General features: G+C 42.6%; 1 protein-coding gene and 1 long non-coding RNA gene across 2 annotated transcripts in view; both read right to left on the reverse strand.

Moving 5' to 3' along the window:
• Positions 1–13,350: 13,350 nt before the first annotated feature.
• LOC144409481 (uncharacterized) overlaps positions 13,351–20,555 on the reverse strand; it is a 69,030-nt gene continuing 61,825 nt past the window's right edge. The window contains exon 2 of the long non-coding RNA XR_013467939.1: positions 13,351–13,460. This is a non-coding gene — a long non-coding RNA (uncharacterized LOC144409481). The remainder of the gene's footprint in view (positions 13,461–20,555) is intronic.
• The window catches only part of bcl11aa (BCL11 transcription factor A a), a 40,863-nt gene continuing 33,658 nt past the window's right edge, over positions 13,351–20,555 (reverse strand). The window contains exon 3 of the mRNA XM_078104579.1: positions 13,351–19,027. Within this exon, the coding sequence (XP_077960705.1) occupies positions 16,779–19,027 (2,249 nt within the window). The 3' untranslated portion in view covers positions 13,351–16,778. The remainder of the gene's footprint in view (positions 19,028–20,555) is intronic.

A 20,555-nucleotide genomic window follows, 5' to 3' on the forward strand; every position in this document is an offset into this window, starting at 1 on the left:
TGCTCATTTACCTCAATAATAATAGTCATAAAAAGCTATTCCCCTCCCTCACCTAGGACAGTCGGACATTCTCTCATTGTCCTATTCAAGTATACACAAATCATCAAATGTTAGGAACTGTTGTTGGAACTTGATCATTTCTGTTGAAGGAGCGGCATAGTCCAGTGTTCTAACTTAAACTTTTTCAACCAATTCCTTGCTCTGAATGAACATAGTCGCCAACATAACCTTGTCCGACCCGGGCAAGGGACATAAGAATGCTTAGGAAACGAAGCATGGTCATTCTAAAATGTAAATAGGGGGATTTTTTCTCTGCCGATGTGAGGGTTTCAGGACAGGGGGTGTCGCCTGGGTGCAGAGTGTAAAGCCCTCTGACATCAATTTTAATTTTTAATTTTGGGAAATACAATTAAATGAATTGAATAGGATATACAATAACTCTTTTTGAAGGGAAGAACGTTTCCCCCCTAAACAACTACTGATAAGGAAATATTACACCTAACACGATATTATAGGTATGATCAAAAAATCATTTATAATGAATGAAACGGTTTTTCACCCAGATTACAGTCGCTTTAAAAATTGCGCAGACAGAGTGAAATACAAATGAAAGAAACTTAACAAACCATGATCTGGAGAACCATTACCTTATCGTGGTGGAGAGTTTTGTGTGTTCCAATGAACCTGAGGGTTGTGTTGTCTGGAGCCTTGTGCTCCAGCTAGGGTTACCGTTGGCAAAGTGGTCTCAGTCGAGGGGCCAGACTAAAGCCTAGTTTATGCTTCTGCGTTTTCAGAGCGACGCAGACGCAAGACCCTCTTGCGTGTCCCTTGCGTCGCTTTTCACACCTCCTTGCGTCCTTGCGTGTGTCGAGCCATTCTTCTAGGCTTGCGTCGGAAGCGACGCAAGCAACGCAAGGCTCCCGCAGCGCACCAGGCTGCGATTGGTCCGCTAACTACGTCCTTTACGGAGTCTCACATTTCCGCTTTCATAGCCCGATACCGCCATTATTAAAACGAAGAATGTTTACGAGGGAATGGATCAGATTGAAGAACTTTTGTCGGAAGAAATGCGTAAATATGAGCGCTTCTACAAGCCGTCATTGGCGGGTTGTGGAAGCGGGTTGGATTCACAGAGGGAGATCGCCGCAAACGCTGGTTTGCCGGTCGAGAGGTGCACGAAGTTGTGGAGGAAAATACGGGACAAATGTGTCCGCGATGAAAAGCAGCAGTAGCGATGCACGGGGCAATAAAGTCTATGATAAATAAATAAATAGACGTGACTCTCTAGGTCGTCTTCAACAAAAACACGTTACTCCGCCTGTTGTTCTGGCCGTGAATTGCTCTGCAACACACGCAGAACCATAAATTGAAACGAGTGCGTTGACTCAACGACGCAGACGCAGAAGCATGAGCCAGCCTTAAGAATGGTTCAAACGACCCTATGAAAAAGCGGAAAAGGGAAGGAGCTGTCGGGCCCAGAGGGAGCCCGGGGCCCCCATTTGGAGCCAGGCCCAGATGGAGGGCCCGACAGCGAGCGTCTGGTGGCTGGGCTTGCCGCGGAGCCCAGCCGGGCACTGCCTGAAGGAGTGATGCGGCACCCCAGAACTCTAATTCTCTTGGGCTCACCACCTGTGGGGGAAACCCATGGGGTGTGGTGCGCTGCTACAAGGGTGGCAGTGACAGTGGGGGGTCTAGACGGAACAGACCTGGGCGGCAGATGCTTGCTCTGGGGACGAGGAATGTAATCTCTGGGGGGGAAGGAGCCGGAGTTTGTGCGAGAGGTGTTATCAGTTGGATCTGGTGGGGCTTACCTTTATGCACAGCCTCGGCTCTGGAACCGCCCTGGATAGGGGACAGGCAACAGTCTGGGGTCTGCATCACATACCCTCACAATATCTTTCTCTCTACTCCTTTCCTTATATCTACAGCAGCTCAGAAGAGGACATTATGCTGCACGATCCATCTTCGGCTTGGACAGGACCATATGAAATACATGGCACTTGTCTCGGTTTAATGTATTCCTATGGAAGCAGAGGAGACTAGCCTAATGAACACACAGCCTCATTGTATCAAATATTAATGCAAATTCCCTCCTTTGTGCCTCCTGCACATCATAAGGAGGTACCTTTAATGTGTGTTAACCAACGTTTTGTGTGGGACAACACCAACACTCATGTGGTAAATTGGTAAGAAATGGATTGGGTTAAGACTCCTACTTGTTTTTTCGAGGCTATGCCCTTACGCAGCAATACTTAGCCTAGCATTTATCAGCTCATTTGCAAAACATTGTGCAGAAACAATACATTCTGCCCGTTCTGAATAAATAGGTTAAGATCAGCAAATGGCGTGCAAATACTTCTCTCTTGATTTATTCCCTCAGTAAATAATGTACATATGAGCTCACAGTCTCAATCTCTAGTTTCGAGTATTGTTGTATACACTTTGATGTTAATTCACAACATAATGGTTGATTTAGTCCATAAAGCTGGGTGTGCTTCAGGTTGGGGCAAACTTGTGATTGAATTGTTGCCAAATACAGAAGTCCCTCGGCAGGCCAAATTTGACTTCTATGATAACAGCTATAATCCCAGATCATGGAGGTAAAATCGCTGAACTCCAATCTTCAAAGCGGCAGTCCCAAAATTATCGGGTGACGACAAGAAAACGATTTATCCACTTCTTACATGCACTCTCTTGAAATAAGAAACAAAGCTTGTCAGTTGAGAGAATTTACTTCCTGAGATCCAAAACAGTATCGTTGGTAAAACACTATGAGAGCATCACATATTGTTTTGATTGTCCCGGTGATGGTAAATGTTGCAGGCTGTGTGTCACATAGTCACATGTACGTAACATAGTTCGGATAGTTGGATAGAAATATTGCATTAATCAAAATGTAAAAATTCAATCACAACCTTAGATTTACCCAGAATAGATATACCACAGTGTATGATTTACAGTATGAGGCATTTGTGTTGTCTCTCACAGTTTAGCACCTGTGGTTCTGCCAAAAGTTTAACTTAAAATAAATCTCTTGTAGTGGTTTCTGGATTGCATAGTAATTATAATGGAAGTCCAGAGGCCCTTCTGGCAAATTGTGAGATCTTCTAAATAAAACACAGGCATTATATTTCCTGTACATGATGGTATAAATTCTGTATCAAAGCTTTCTACAGGCTGCTAAGATCAAAGTCTTCTTTCTCCATCTCCACGCGGATCCTGCCATCTTTACTCCACCTCAACCACTAGTGCTCCATCTGTTTCTCCATTCTCACATCCATTCCCCATCTCCTTAACGTGACTCTTTCTCTTCCTTGACACTTAACTTATATACTTCCTCATTGTTAGGATGTTTTTCTAGGTTGGTCACTCCAACTATTGCTCTTCGAATCTCTAAACCTCTCTTTTATTTTTCACTTTTCACTTTTATTTTTCACTTTTTTTCTCCCTTCCCGTTATATCAGCCTTGACCACATTTTAGATGTGGAGGTTGTGAAAATTGTTAACCAGTAATTAATACGTAATAAAATATTTATTAGCCTTAATAAGGCTTGTTCTTGCTTTAGATCCGATAGCTGCAAAAAGCATAGTTAACTGTTAACAAGTGCATAGTAAGTTTATAATAGATGCGCAATAAAGTATATTTTAATTTCAATAAGCAAACAAAATAAGATTAATAAAGCAATTGCAAAGACGCTTATAAATGTGTTATAGCCTGCTATTAATTGTATTATAATGCCATTATTAACACTTATATAGGCCTATAAATGTTAATAAGCGTCTTGTAAGGACTTACAAGGGCCTTGTTACCTATAAATTATTGGTTATTACAAGGACCTTAATATAAAGCGTTACCGTTTTTTCTTTTCTTTTGCCAATCACCGCCAGGACTGTCCATTTCTGTCCATTTCTGTCCAACAAAACTTTTCAGTGGTTGTCAAGCGGTAAGTTATACATTTTAACTAGATTATAAATTTAATCATCTTAGCCCTTTGACATTTTTCATGGCGGTAGTTTTCATTTCTGTATTTTCAGCAATTTTTTAAAATTGATTTCAACTATTCTCATTTTTGCAGTTCCTTCATTTTCTGCCATTTCTGTGTTTTAAGAATTAATTTCAGCTTCTACTATTTTTTTATTTTCAGCAATTTATTTAATTTAATTTCAGCTTTTCTCATTTCTGTTTTTCCAGCAATTTTTGGAAATCTATATAAGCGTTTCTCATTTCTGTATTTTCAGTCATTTTTGAAAATTTCTTTCAGGTTGCTGGCATTTTCACATTTCTGTATTTTGGGGAATATCTTCGAAATTCGTTTAAGCTTTTATATTGCTAGTATGTTCTCATTTCTGTATTCACAGCATTACATTGAAAAATGGTCTTTTACTACACTTTTTATTTTTCACACTTTCTCCCTTTCTCCCTCTTCTCTTCCTCCTCCTAACACTCCCCATCTTTAATCATCTTGCAACATCAGGCTCCCTTGGCAACCACACACGCACACTTTTTCAAACTGAAATATGTCATTGGAATATTCAATCAAACGCACACCATCCTATTGGTGTGGTCAGGCGGCTAGGGCTGACCTTTTCACAGATTCCCGTTATTAGAGAAACCTGACATTAAAACCTCCACAGCTCCCAAGACACTGAGACCCCTTCTGAACGACACACACACACACACACACACACACACACACACACACACAAAGTTCTCTTTGATTCTCTCTTTGTTGTCTTGTCACCTCCCCCTTCCAACCTAATTATTCATTTACTTCTATTTGGCCTTCAGTTTGCTGTTACGATATTTAAACCGACAAGAAGGAAAAGGTTGTCGTGAGACCTGGATAACAGTAGAACAGAGGTCTGAAGGTGTTCTAAATAGTACAAGAGATTCTCCCAATCTGCTAAAGTTGCGTGTAGATGGACCCGGCTTTTAATAGTGTCTTTTGAGTCTACTCACCACTCAAAATGGTAAAAAGCCTTTGTGAACATTCACCCATTCAGAATCAGAATGAGAAGCCACATATGTTACACATAAAGGACACAATTTGATTTGATGAATTGGTGCAATATAAGAATAAAATAAGATAAAGTAAAAAAAGATAAAAATATACAAGCATGCAAAACTGCCCATCAGGATTTAAACAAATTGTCTTTTTTTTAACTCAACACTTGCTCTACAACTGCTCTGGTTATGAACCACAGCCAATATCGTGTCATGTTTCCTCTACAAAGGAGCAAGGTGTCATTCACAACCTGATCCATATGTAGCGTATTTAATAATTGGATGTAGTCATTGTGATGTCACCCATTGATTTGAGGGCTAAAGTTTTGAAGCCTTGTTTGGCATTTTCAACACAGTCATCTTGGATTACAGTCATTGCCATGATGTTATTTTTGTGCAACCGATAAACGCAAGAGATGTACAGCTGCCATATATGGCTCTGGCAGTAGCTTGGACCTGTCGCCCAGAGTAAGCCCGCCCTGAAGCATCCGCTCCCCTGCTTGATGGTCTGTTTAAGTCCAAATGGACCATCATTTACTACATGAATATCATAGTTTGTTGAAGAATATAAAGCAGAATCTGAGACCATTAACTGATGTTTGCAATGTTTACTTGGGTAATAAGTGATAAGATGGAACATTTCCTTGTAGAAAAAAATAGTGATGATGGTGGTTGGTACAACCAGACTTCTTTCTGCAACCAGCAGAGTCCCCTCTGATGTTCACTCTCGATTAAACACTGTTACGTCATGTAGCACTGCATTCAAAAAGTTCTATTCTTCTTTTTAGCGAATAAAAACAAGCAAATTAGGTCCAACATAACCCTCAAATGTATGTTACTAGGCTCTGTGACAAAGCAAGTACAGTTATGGAATTAAATACATAATGTGTGTATTTATTAATGCATAACTTAACCACAAACAGTAATTGAGAATAACAATACAAAGCTTTAGGATTAATTAAAGTAGGCCAAACTGGTTACTATTATTACAGTGAGACGGTGCCTGGTTTTGTGGCGCTGACCTCGAATCTTTTGAAGTTACACGCGTACAGTGAAAGATGTGATAAATAACATAATTATCTCAGGCGATCAATTTAGTATTACTTTTTACTGTATTGGTGATTGGAAAGAGACAAAAGCAGGGAATCATGCAGAGCGATAGCTGAGCTGAGATAATATTATCTCCATCATATTGTCTTCAGGATTAAACCTGTTCCTTCCACTATTTTGTGAAAGTACAGTACACAGATTTGGAAAATTTGCATTCACATTTTTCCACATTATAACTATGCACAATGGCACCAATGCAAATATCCGCTTTGCTTTTTCTACTTAAATTCCTCTTCAGTAAGGCTTGTGTCAACCCCACATAACGAACACCAATCCAGAGTATCGAAGTCTGGATGGAACGAATCAGACCCCAAATTGTATGCTTATGTAGCGGTGGTGCCCCCATTCCATAACCAATAGCATCGGCAAGTGTATAGTACCAAATGTATAACTATCTTCATCGTAAACCGAGCATACAACAACAAGAGGAGAGGAGATCGGGAGAAACCGAGATCAACACACAAGGGCTCAGACAGGGATCCTGACATAGAGATTTGGAACTGATCCTTCTTCCAAAGGCCCATTATGCCAGAAAAACAATGGACCAAATTTCCCATTGGACCAAAATTCATCCATTTGTCCCAAAGTCCTTTACCATGTAGTCAAACGACCAATTTTCTGAAGTCCCATTCCTCCAGAAATACAACCTCTGTGTGCAACGGAAGCACATGGCTAATACTTCTGAAACAAAGGGCTGAAACAAAGGATTTCATTGGTCAGCACTTACTGTATGTCCCAAAGCAGAAATACACCAAGATTCTAATCTGTATTCATTTTTTTCTCCACTCACTCAAATCTTCATGGAGTGCAAGTATGAGCTCTCCGTCAATCTTTACGCAATTAGGCAATTATTCCCGAATGCACTGGACTGACACCATGTGAATGAGTTGTACTGTAAGGTGTGCTTCTTACCTTGTGTGTGTGTGTATTTATTATATAAAGAGCCTGCTAGTGTCCCTGTGATGTCACTCAACACGGTAGGTTCGTTATAAACCTTATATGTAGAACTGGACCGTCCAGCGGACCGTCACCTGGTCAGTGCTCTGCAGCAGACAGTGTGTTTGTGTGAGTGAGGGAATATCTTGTGAGAACTGTTGGGGAAACTAAGAGAAAAGGTTTCTTGTGGGGGTGTGGGGGGCTGAATATAATGAACTATACCAGCCAAAGGTTATTGACAAATAGAATACCTTACATGTACTCTTTTTTCCTCCCACAGTTCCTTACTGTAGTGCACTACCAAACATGTCCATCTTAAGGGGACACTCAGCACTATACATTACTGTTTGCACTAATGATCTCAGTTGGCTTAGTGTCTACTTTGTGGTATCCACATCTTAACCATGCAATAGTTTGAAGTTAAGTGAGAATGTGGAAAGTGTAGCTCTTTTCCCAGCTTGGTCTCCCTCTTGTGTAAGTTTGAATTCATATAGAACTTGTGAACTACAACGATCTCCTTGACAAGATTTCGTTGCCTCACGACTAAACTGCATTCTCAGTTTCTCTTTTAAACAAATGGTTGACTGTAAAGTTGAAACAAGATGTATCGTAACAAAACTGTTTGGTAAAATATATTGGTTACAAGGCAATTAGGTGTTTGTGACATCACCAAGGTCACAATTAAATTAATTCAAACAATGGTTGACCTATTGTTTCCCACAGAAAATGAACAGTGATGAACCCCCACTTGCCTCCTACCAATAAACAAGACCATTCGTGCTTGTGACACGGCCAAACAACTTCATCAAGAAGAAAGTTCAGCAGGTCAGCAGCAGACCTGATGTCTATGGGATGCTGATTGGGTAACAATGTCTCCCACCAAAACGCTTGATGGAGAATATCAGTGTCAAAGATCTGAATGTTACATCAGAGCTTTTTTGAAATTCAAATACTAGCTCAGCTTCAGACGGGGAAAAAAAGTACGAATGCATTGCAAAAACCTTCTTTTGAGCCCTCACAACGTTTGGGCGTGGCTTGAGTTATCTCGGCCCACGAAACAGGTTAAACCCTGTACCAATGGCTGCTAGAGGGCATGACCTACAGGATGAACCTACCTGTCCAGAGCTGCTGTAAAGGATTGAACAGGTCCTTGAGGCCTGAACTCTTATAAAAGACAATTCAAATTTGAATAAAACCCCTCCAACCCTGTCGGTAGGTGGTCCATGTTCCATGTCGAAGTGTCCTGGACCAACCCCTACCTGCTCCCCAGGTGAAAATGTAAAAACCCTGGGTTAAAAATGCAATACAAGTCGCTTTGGATAAAAGCCTCAGCCAAATGACCTGTAACGTAAAAATGTAATGAGAGTCCTTTCTAACATCATGTACACAAAATATTTACACAAATGATCTTGCGGTGATGCATCTGTAACAGGTGATGCATCTGTAACAGGTGATGCATCTGTAACAGGAATGTGTGAATAGTTATGAAGGCGAGGCCTTCATAACTATTCACACATTCCTGTTACATCACACGGCATTTAGCAGACATCAAAACCTGGACCTGGATGGGGGGGCCGAGACCGAACGCCACAACGCCGAACTAGACATAACATACCAAAATACGCCCCCACTTCTAACTGTGTGCACACACACACACACACACACACACATACGCCATACACAATATTTTGTCTTCACCCTGCGGCAGGAAACAAAGGTGTTTAGTCATGTGAAACCCAAGCCTCAAACCTGGAGGTTGCCCTTTGACCTTTAACACACACACACAAATGAAGTGTTGAGAGATTAAAAGAGAGGATGGAGCTATGTGTGTGTGTGTACGTGTGCGTGTTGTAACCGGCCTGTGGACATGCAGGAGGGTCAGAGAAACATCTACACTTCGGTTACAGACATAACAACCTGACACACAATGTCCCCTTATCCGCATGTGTGTAATACATCTTGATCTTTAAGAAGTCTGCCCATTCCTCTCTCTCTCTCTCACACACACACAGAAACACACAGACCCACACAGAAAAGATTGACCTGGCCCCATAATCTGTGGCGCTGCAATCAGCCCTCATAACCCCACTGGATGCACGTGTGTCGAACAGTGTTACTTGGCTACACAGAACAGGCATGAGACCAGCAGGCATGTCGTCACTCAGACAGACAGACAGACATAACGACTCACGCACACTGATAATCCGTGTCTTCCCTGGACATCCTTCTATCCAGCTCAGGCCCCAGGGGCTTTTCCTCTTTCTGGGGTCAGGAGATCAGAGAAACTCGTCGTGACCTTTGAGGATTCAAGCTGTAACAGTCGTCGCTGCGCCACGAGGTCAAAGGGGTTTGGCTGCAGTCCAAGAGGATGCTGTAACACGGAACATAATCCCATCTAGTTGATGAGTGGGATTTTGTCTAGTTTCTTTTCTATCATTCAGCAAGTGCAGCTTGTAATAGTGTCATTGTGTTCACAGCAATGAAACCAGGCAGAATCAGCGAAAGGATAACGCTGGCCTCCCAGTGGAACCCTAAAGACACACAAACTGTGGCACATTGCACTGGCCTGACAGTTGCTGGTGGAACGAGAGGTCATGGACAGAATGCTCAAATGGTCGAGGGTGTGAGATCGTGAATGGGACAACCATAAAGCTGATGAATTCCCTGAATGAATATGAAGTTTGCTGCACGGTTTCTTAATGTTGGATGCTCTTGCATGAGCTGTAAAATTGCTTGTAAAACAAGTGTAGCATCTTAAAAGCTCTGAGGTTGTACCCTTTATATTCCATTTTAAGAGGGTAGGACTTGTCACAATGCTAAAGATGCTAATGTATTAACCAGCACACACACACATGGCGTGAACATTGACACATGTGGCTCTGCTCCATCTCTGACTCCGCCCCCACGGCTCTTCATCCTTTCATGCATTCACATTCCCTTCTGACTGAGTTCAGGGTGGTGAAAGAATGAAAGGAGAAGAAAAGGGAGGGAGGGTGATTTCTTTTCTTCCTCTAAGCCTGCTCCCCAACCTGATGAACCCTCACAGGGCCTCCCCCTAGCTTCCTTAACCCCTGACACACTCACCATCATCACTTTTTTAATTTTGCAACATGAATATAGAAATAATAACAATTTGACGAGCAAAAAATAAAATACATGGACACCTGCGGCTGGTTTTCCTTTGAGCCGTTTCTTCACCATAGATGGTTTATCAATAGGCTGTGTGTGTTTGTGTGTGTGGCTGTGGGGGTATATTTAATGCTAATATTAATGCTAATACACATTCCAAAATTCCTTACAGAAAAAGTGCCAAAGGCGTCTGAGCTCCGGCAGAAAGACGGTGAAATTGGAAAAAAACGGATTAAACAGCTGCTTCACATGGATCTGTTTTTTTAATAATCCAAATAATCTGTGTGTCAATATTATGACATAACAGTGAGCAGGTAGATAAAGAATAGAGCTATGAACATGTGACCTTTGACCTTTGGCTCCTCCCATGTCTATCTATGTCTCTCCTCTCTCCCCTTCTGTATGAATCCATATCGTATTAATGCACATCACTGATTCAGCATCTTTCCTACAGCCTTTGTGCTTTCTCTCCTCAGAGGCTTCCATAGATCCGGGTTCTATCCACACACGGTTGACATGCTAACTGATCATCTCCACTACTTTGGGGGAGGGGCCAGCGTTAGTCTTAAAAAGTAGGATAGGAGGCAGAGCTTCAGTTAACAAGCCGGCCTCGGCTAGCACTATTATTAGTCTCATTACTATTACTGTCAACAGGCACATCACTAACTTCTCTCCTCACAGGTTTCTGTGGATGGGGGTCCTATCTGGACCGTAGTTGTTCCTGCAGTGGTCCTGCCTGACACCCACTGCTATTGTCGTTATTAGTAATAGTTACTGTTGCTGACACCATCACCTCCTTTGTTGTTAATGTTAATGTTCTATATCCACAACAGCTGTTGTTACTGGTAGTAGTTTTTAAAGAATTTCTGTCAAAGAATAGAAGGTAATTGTAATTTTTTACTTCTCTGTTACATTCATGCCGAGTGTATTATTTTGCATTTATTTTAAGTTAAAATACAATTCTCAACACAGGTTTAATTGGTACATTCAGTTGGTGATGGTCCTCTCTTGTTGTATTTGGCGTTTACTGAAGTTGTATTTTTGTTTTTTAGTTTGGGCTTTTTGATAATAATACAGTAAAATCGGATGGGGTATTAAACAGCCCCTGCTGATTGTACAGGGATGTATAATAGCGGCACAGTTTGGTTTTCTATGAACAGCACCGCGTGTAGTCACACCTGGAGCGAAGCCGGCATCGACTTGCCTTCAGGAGCAGATGTGTCACCTAAAATAATTCAATTTGTGGTCTATAATTGTCCAAAGGATGTTAGAAAGTACTTCAATTTGAATTTAAATTCAATCCGGTGATGTGGACCAACAGGTTTTAAACCAACACAGATGGATCTGGAAATACCACGTTGGGTAACCCATCAAGAGAGACAAATCCGACCCTTAACCTTTGAGTTATAGCCCTAAAACGTAAGAAATCATGAAAAATCAGACCCACAAAAAACAAGTTCCGCAGTGATTCTGTATATTTGGTTAATGGTTCAACTAACCGTATTAAGCCCATTCAAGTTGATCAAAAGGCTTCGCCACCATGAATTGGTAACAGGTCAGAGATAAACCTCATTTTCACCTCCAATGAACGTAGTTTCGTTCTGCGGTTCTTAAATCAGTGTCTTAACTACCACCCAAGGGCCTATAAACGTGTTGTGGTCAGAGGCGGTGAATGGACATTACGTTATTTCTTTACAGGCTTTAATTGCATTTTTTCTTTTTCCATGCTGGACTGGCCTTGTGGCCATTATATGTGCAAAGTAATTCCTCACGAGCGTCCATTACAGTAAGAGCCATTCACTTTGCAACAAGTTCCTATAGATCGCAGTGGTCAGTGTGTTTGAAACCACTGCATACAAGTACCTCCTTCCAATACACACAAGCTGGCCAAGACAAAAACGCACTTCTGTGCCACAGTTTGTACACTGGTACCAAAGTACACTCAGTGGGATGAAAGACAGACAAAACACACACACTTGCACAAACTTACATTCCATTCTTTTATCTGGATTGTATTGGAACACTGCTGCGCCAAGGCCATACGGTGACCAAAGCCAAAGCATGGAAACACGCTTTCTCTTTGGTGAATATTTTATTGTCTACGCCGAAGACAAATCCACAGGGGTTTACGGGGGAGTCAGGTTGTATAGATTTTACAACGGTGACAAATGCATTATGCCTTTCACATAAACCAGCACAGTGGAGACCCAGTAAAGCAGAAAAGGTCTGAAGGCTTCGTGGGTTTATAACACAATGAATTTATAACAGAAAGATAGACAGTGAAAGAAAAAAATATTGTGCTGATTTGTTTCATTTGTCAGAGTTTTTCAGAGATCCGAATAATTTTTCAGCAGCATCCTTCTTTGCCAGCTGGCCAGTGGCCCTCAGCTTTGTACGTCATTTACCTGACATTCTACTAACTCGATTATAAACCCCACGGAAAGACAATGCGACTCAGACTAATGCTTGTGGTGGATGGTTTTAACATACAAACAACCCTCGTCTGAGACGTCCGGTGGTGTCCGAAAGTAAACTTGTTTTCAGCATTTGTTAAGTTTATTGAGTCGTGAGTGTCGTCAGTCATGTGAGACTGAATCACGTGTTCGTCACACGCTGTAGTGACTACAGTAGCTGGTTCACAACAACCTGACATCGGTTCTTCTGTTGCCTAAACCCTGAATCACTACCGAATGTGGAGGTTTATTGTGAAAGGGCACCACCAATGGAATGAGCATATATTGCCACTGTTTGCCTACACTCTGCTGGAGGGGAACCTAGTGTGTCGGTGCATCCCGTCACAGCTGGGCACAGCCTTCTACAGCACAAGTTGGGCTTGACTTCCCTTGTTCGGGGAACCTCAGCAGATCCAAAGTGATGGTCCGTGTATGATTTCTACAATATGATCATTTTTACGCATTTCGGTTGTTGTTGTTTGACAACAAACACAAAACACTAGAGATTAGACTGTAGTGATTAGTCCGCTGACCGCTTGTCATCCAATCAGTAGCCTCGTTTGGGAGTAGCATGACTCAGTGCATTGAGTAATATATTGCCGTAGACTGAATGTGAACTCGAGGTGAGTTGGGGGAGTAGCAGAATATGTACTTGTGCAAACACACACAAACACACTCGATTTAACACACAGTGGAGATAAGCGACAAGTGCCATTATACTTTCATTTTTTTTATTAATTGTTTTTCGATAAAGGGACAAAATGGGTGTGTGAACAGGTGATGCAGACATCTGCCAGAAAACACAGACAGTGGTTTTCCCAAAACAACTGAACAGGGACCCTAAAAGTAGAACAGAAAGAGCTAGGCTTAAATAAAATAAAGCAAAATTATATTATAACAAAAATAAACGAAAGGACGCCAAAACAAAAGATCCATTCCATGTCTCTGTTTTGAGCATACGGTAATAATAAATAGTAACTCCCATACTAAAAGATAACGTTCAAGTTTAAGATACAACAAACAACAAACTCTCAGAATAGAAATAGAAAAGGCTGATAACAAAATATTCTGCATTGCCATTTACAAAAAAGTCTCAACTCAAGCAGGCTTCTCGTCTCCCTCCGGGTCATTTTTAAATATGCTTTGCATATGAAAGTAAACCCAATCTAAATATAAAGCATCATTTAGTATTTGGCAATAAAAAAAACTGCAAAACATTAAATTATTTTTTAAATGTATTTATTTTTTACGCTTGTTTTCGTAATCCATGTACTGCATATGACGTTTCTTTTCTTTTTTTTCCTCTCTTCTTGATGTTGGAATGTAGTCAGGTGGGAGGGGTGAGAGAGACAGAAGCACACGACAGAACAGGCCGACGTCAGCTTGCATTACTGCATACAAGAATGGCAGCAGGGGGGGAAGGAGGTCCGAACCAAAAAAAAACAAAGAAGATATGTACAACCACCTCTGTGGACGGGGAACCACGGCCATCTGATGGCCCGTGATGCCTCCCAGTGCCACATACTTTAGCTTTTTTTGTGGGTTTTCCATTTATTTCTTTAAACATACAAATAATTTGCACTATATTATCCTGCCAAATTAAAAAAATATACCGTGGCAGCTTGGCATTTTTTTTCCACTACCAAAAAAAGGTATGGTAAATACCTTTAGAGAGAACAAGCAACAGTTAAAAATACAAGCCTCAATATAAATACTATAGTGCCTACTCTAAGTGAACATTGAATTCAAATACAATTCTAGAAATACAGAAAAAGTAGACCATAAATGTGTTTAAGTATAGGAACCGACATGAATGTGCATTTTCCTATATTTTAAGTTCTTTATTATATATTCATATATAATCTTAATCCTTTCCCCAATGCAAATTGTATTTCAACCTGAAGAGCTGTGAAGAGCCAAGGCAAAATAAAATACAAAACCATCACAGATTTTTTTGTTTGTTTGTTTTTTCACCTTTTTTTTTATCATTTCATATATACTGTGATCCGAGTCTTGAACGCCACCAAGACGCTGAGGAATAGAAACGACAACAAAACTTAGTCCCCCTAAAAGATGGTGATGTGGTTTTGGAAAAAAAACGTTTATTTTTATATCTAGAATTAAAGGAAGATTAATACAAAAGCAGATTGAGTGTCTGTTGTCTAGCCAACAACGTCTATAGACTTTCAGGTGTAGATTTCAAAGTCACAATAGAGCTCCAGCAAAAAGTGTTTCATTGTTCTGTGGCAAAGGACCATACAGGAGCATCGCTTACTGATGTAACAAACCTTCATTTTACAGGCCGTGGCAACGGGGTGAATATTCAGCCCGTGTTAAACACTGGGCTTTCTACGGGTAACAAATTGACACATGGTGAAAGATGTAACGGCGAGGGTACAAAGGTCAAGGTTTATGAGGGTGGAGTTGCTGGCAACAGATCATGTGTCTCATCTTTTACTGCTTTTGACAAAGGGACTCTGGTCATCTGACAGCATTCCAACAGTGTTTTTCCCTTCGGCGTAAACTTGTAAACTGGGAAAATTGAAACAGTGCATTTCATGTTCTATAAGTGAAAAATCTGACCTTCAGACTCAACCCACGAGAGCAACATTGCATCATTGTGGTAAAACGCAAGAGGGATGTCGGTTCTTACTCTCAGGCAGTGTGACGTGTGCTTGAATGTGAACAGCTTGAATGAAACTCAACAGGGGAAAAACTCCTCTTTTGGGTTAAAAAGCAACAGCAGACAATACAAGTGTGCCCTGCGTTAGCCTATGCATACTGATTATAATTATCACATTCACTCTTTTTAAGAGCCATGGAGTAGATATTTTATTGCAATTCTGTATTTTTTTTGCTGCAATTCATGGTTAATAACCCTGTGTTGATAAAAAAAAGAGTTAAGTGGAAGAGATTGCCTCAGGTCGCCTTAGTATCTGGTCAGCTTCCAGTTCTGTGTAGCTTTCTGTCTGTCTAGCTGGAAGTTAGTTCAATGCTCTCAAATAAAGTCAGCCTCCTTTGGAGTTCATATATTACTTTATGCATTGTTCCACACGCCGACGTGTCAAACCAGCGTTGACACCCTCCTCAGCCATGTGCTGTATCCCTCAAGTTCAGGATTGTACATTACACATTACCTTTATCACAAAAGTACCTCCTAACCGGGAACAAAACTACAAATAATTCAGATATACACAATACTGTTTGCACCATGCTTGCCATGAAATCCACATATCAAAGATAGCCTATTGAATATGTAATAGGTAGCTAAATGATGATGAAGGAGAATTCTCTGATGTTTCATCGTGAATTGTCACAGTCCATTTGAGCAGTCAGGTGCTTGATGCAAGGACCTTTCCTGGGTCGCTTAAACCTTTAAGCTTGATCTAATGTGACCCCAAACTTATACCAGATAAGATTATGGCCAATGCAGTCTAGAGAAATCAAAGGCACTCCAAATGATAGTACAAATTGAATTCTGAGCACACCCTTGTCTTTTTGAAAGAATTTTGAAGGCTGTTATTACTTTCAGTGTAGTCGTCAAGCAAATGCATGGTTTTCTTTCGTCTTCTTTTTAACCCCGTGTGCTGTCTTTTTTAAAGATCAGGATGGGTCGAGGGTCGAGTCCCAGACTGTTCAATTTCCATGTTACAAAACAAAACTGTACATGATATGTGTCACAGAATGTATGCAGCATGGATGTATCTTGTTTTATCTCTTTTTGAAGAATAAAAAGAAAAAAAACTGAACAAGAGAAAAACAGCAACACATTTACTCAACAACTAACCAACCAGGGACAAGTTCTTTTCTTTTTTTTGTTAGCAAAAACATACTATGCATGCTGACTAATTCTTAAAAATGGAAAAGGAAAACTCAAAAAAGAAAATAGTACACAACATGTAAATTATTGCACAAGAGAAAGGCTCGAAGTTTCGCTTCAATGCAAGAGTATTGCCCCTATACAGATCATGCATTCGATGGGTAATGAAAACTGAGTGTGCTGGTGCAGAGCACATGGTCTTAAGCTTCCACCAGACTGGCGAAAGTGGAGTGTTAGGGTTGGGGCGATTCTACAGGGGGCTGGGCATAAACAAGGGACTAATGGCGGACATAGCTGCGGGGGAAAGGTCCCATAGTTCGGCCTTCTACTCTGACTTTATTTCGGTACTCATGGGACGGTCACTGTGCCATTTTTTCATGTGTTTCTCCAAGGTGCTGTAGACACTGAAGGGCATCTTACAAATTTCACACTTGTACACGTCTTTGCCCACCTGACCGTGAGTCTTCATGTGGCGAGTAAGTTTGGAGCTCTGGGCACAAGCATAATTGCACAGGTCACACTTGTATGGTCTCTCCCCTGTGTGGCTGCGCCGGTGTACTGTCAGGTTACTGCAGTTCTTGAACACTTTGCCACAATACTCACAAGTATCACTCCTACGGCTTTCCTTGGAAGTGGGCCGCCCGTGACCCCCAAGGTGTGGTGTGCTGCCCCCACTGCCTGTACCACTGCGGCCCGACATACCGCCGTCCAGTTCCCCCGGAGGAGTGGAAAAACGTAAACTGCCGTTCTCTGAGGAATGCTCGGACGAAGAGGCAAAGGGCGATTGTCTGGAGTCCCCAAAGTTCAGGAAGGGATCCTTGAGTTGTCGTGAGGCCGCGTAGCCGGCCAGCCACTGGGAGTAGACATTCTCCGTGTTAGGGATTGTGGGAGTGGGCAGGTCAAATTCCTTTTCGAGCTTGATACGTTTAGAGAAAGGACTTAGTGGAGTGGGGCTCCCCAGAAGCAGTTTTTTAGACAGACCGACAGAGGCCGATTCGTTGGGAGAAGCTCCCCGCCCGTTGACCGTCGACACTGAGCCCTCGGCCCCGCGATCCGTCTCCAACACTGAGTCCCCATCACACATTTCACGAATGTGGTGATGGTCTTGGTTGAGGTGGTGGTGCAGGTGGTTCTCCTTGATCATGGCATTTCGTTTGTGTGCGCTAAGGGCTTCGCTGAAGTGGTGCATGCTCGCGGCCAGGCCCATCCCTTGCATCACCTCCGGTAGTGAGCGAGGGATGGAACCCTCATCAGCAACTCCTCCCAGTCGGCTCCCGATACCTCCATTGTTTTCATGGTGACGTGCTGCTTCGAGGTTCATACCAAAGTGATAGCTATTGTTGTTTCTCCTAGCGGCCCTCTCTCTGTTCTGATCCTCTTCCTCCTCGACCTCTTCTTCCTCCTCTTCCTCTTCCTCCTCCTCTTCCTCTTCTTCTTCCTCTTCCTCCTCCTCCTCTTCCTCCTCCTCCCCATTCTCACGCAGCAATCGGTTATTTTCACATTTCAGCTTGGCCACCACTGATTTAAGGGCATTGCTTGCGCTGCCCAAATGCTCGCTGGTGCCAGGCTCCGGGGAAGAGGCTGTGGAGAGACCATCTTCTGACTTGCCTGTATTCGGCGAGGAGGATTTGTGCATATGTGTCTTCATGTGGCGTTTCAGTTTGCTGGCCTGTGTACAAGCATGATCACATAAGTGGCACTTGTACGGCTTCTCTCCTGTATGACTGCGCCGGTGCACTATGAGATTACTCTGAAACTTAAAGGCCTTGCCACAAAACTCACAACACTTTGATTTTAACTGAGTGGTGGAGGAGGGTGTTGCGCCCGCTGAGGGCAGAGGGGTGGTAGGAGTGGTCTGAGAGCCCACAGGTGACTGCATGGAGCCTGGGAGAGGGGGTGGGGTGGCAAGAAATGGAGGTTTGCTGCCCCCTGCTCCTCCTCCACTTCCACTTCCTCCTCCTGTCTGGAATGGTTGGAGCAAGCGCTGCATGGGGCTCGGCCGGCTGGGGGATAGCGGAGGAGTGGACCCTGAATTGTTTCCTGCCAGCTCCCGTAGCCGTCGAGAGAAGTCCATTGTTGGAGGCGGGTCCAGGGTTAAAGGGGCATTTAGGCGCAGCACCCTGTCAAAGGCACTCGGGTGGTGGGCTGCAAGTGCCAGCTCGTCTGGGCTTAGGTGGTGTGGATCCAGGTGGTTCCTTGGAGGGGGACTGAAGAGGGGTGGTGTGGGAGGGAATCGCTGAGGATGCCCACCACCAGCAGCGCCAATGGCACCAATTCCACATCCTATTCCAACGCTGTCCCTTCCGCCTGAGCCCGACCCGGGCATGCGGAGGAGGTTGAAGGGGCTTGCATCTGGAGGCAGGTGGAGGCCAGGGAGAGGAGGGTGTGAAGGGCAATCTGCACCTCCACCCAGTGACGATGGCCCACCCATACGCGGGATGAGGGGGCTACCGTGTGCACTTTCCAGGTAGATACGGAAGCCATGGGTGTTCTGAGCGTGCTGCAGCAAAAACCAGGCGCTGCCGTATGACTGCTTACATGTGGTGCAGGTATAGGTGCTTGGCTCCTCCTTACCTGATGGGAGAAGAGAAGAAAGATTTGCGTTAGGAGGAATTGTATCTCAAATATATATTAAAACAACTATAACATGGGAATTACTTAAAAAATAGAAGATTTACAGCGATAAATGCAAATATAAACATACAAACATACAGAATGCAGTCCAGAAAGGACAACTCTTTTCAACATGGCTGAACCAATTTTTTTCATTTATATCCTTCGGCCTAACTGTTAGTGCCTTTTAGAGGGGTCGGCGCATGGTGTTGAGGGCTTTACAAATACAACAGTAGCTGTTATTGAGGTCATGCCCCACATGAGAAGCATGTGAGAAGTAGTCTGTGTTAGTGTGTGAGTGCATTTGTTCTGCTCCCAGACTGCTCTGGGACATCATTTCTCCCTTTAGACGGACTGTGAGTCCTCTATTGTCAGCAGGAGAACAAAGAAACAGGGCTGTCCCATCGGACTACCACTTCCCACTGATCCACCCAAACAGAGGCTCACTGATAAACTCACAAGTAGGAGAGGCAACAAAGGACTCTTCTTTGTTGCCTCTCTCAACACTTTTGAACTACTCCTTTGTTTCTGTATCAAGAGCAAATATACATAAAGGCCTCTATAAAACAAATTACAATATCAAGATTACACCTTGTGATTCATTATTTCAAGGTAGAACCCGATCTGTATATACTGCTTGAGATATTGGCCACATAAAAGAAAAATCTAATGTGTGTAAGTTTATTGATGTACAAATATGTTGTAGTCATATTCTCCTTTGTGTGAATGTTCATACTGTGAAGACCAAGGCAGAGGACTCCACTGACATCCCCCAATCGCACAGAGAGAACAGAATTCCCCAGAAGCCCGAGGTGGGTGAAACAGTAGAGGTGTAAAAACATTTAGGCTTCAACCGGAGAGGGAAAACAAGCCCTTCAGTCGGCCTTAAAGCTTCTTTCTTCATGAGGAATGGAGAAGTCATTTTCAGACAGCAATGAGAGGAACATTTTAAACAATAATTTCTTTTAATGGCCTATGCACTGATGACCTTTGGGGGGGGGCCCATAGCGCACATGTAATCTCATTAGGGGACTGAAAGGACGGCCATCAGCTCGTTTACAAGATTAGATGACAGACAAACACCCTTTCTTCGCCATTCAAAGCCACTATTCCACTATTAAGCAAATTCAAACATAAATAAACGGTCAAACAAAAATATATTGGACTAAATATGAAGTTTACATGTTCCTGATATCACCATAAACGTTGTAAATTAACTAAATGTTCAGGGCATTGAACAGAGCACTAGAACTAGAGCTGGCTGAATATTGGCACGTGTCCCTTTAAGCGCTGCCAGCAGTGACGGGTGCATGCTGACATTCAGGCCTATTACCTCGTACTGTACCTGCTCCACCCACAACTGACTAAGATTGTTTCCAAAAATACTTTTCTGAAGTTTGTGGAAAATGTTTTCTAAATATTTAAATTTCAAATTGTAGTTCAAGCTGATATGTGAAAGTTTGTGTTTGAGGCGGGGGTAGATACATTT

The sequence above is a fragment of the Gasterosteus aculeatus genome, chromosome 6 (genome assembly GCF_964276395.1).
Source record: "Gasterosteus aculeatus chromosome 6, fGasAcu3.hap1.1, whole genome shotgun sequence".
NCBI classification, from domain to species: domain Eukaryota; kingdom Metazoa; phylum Chordata; class Actinopteri; order Perciformes; family Gasterosteidae; genus Gasterosteus; species Gasterosteus aculeatus.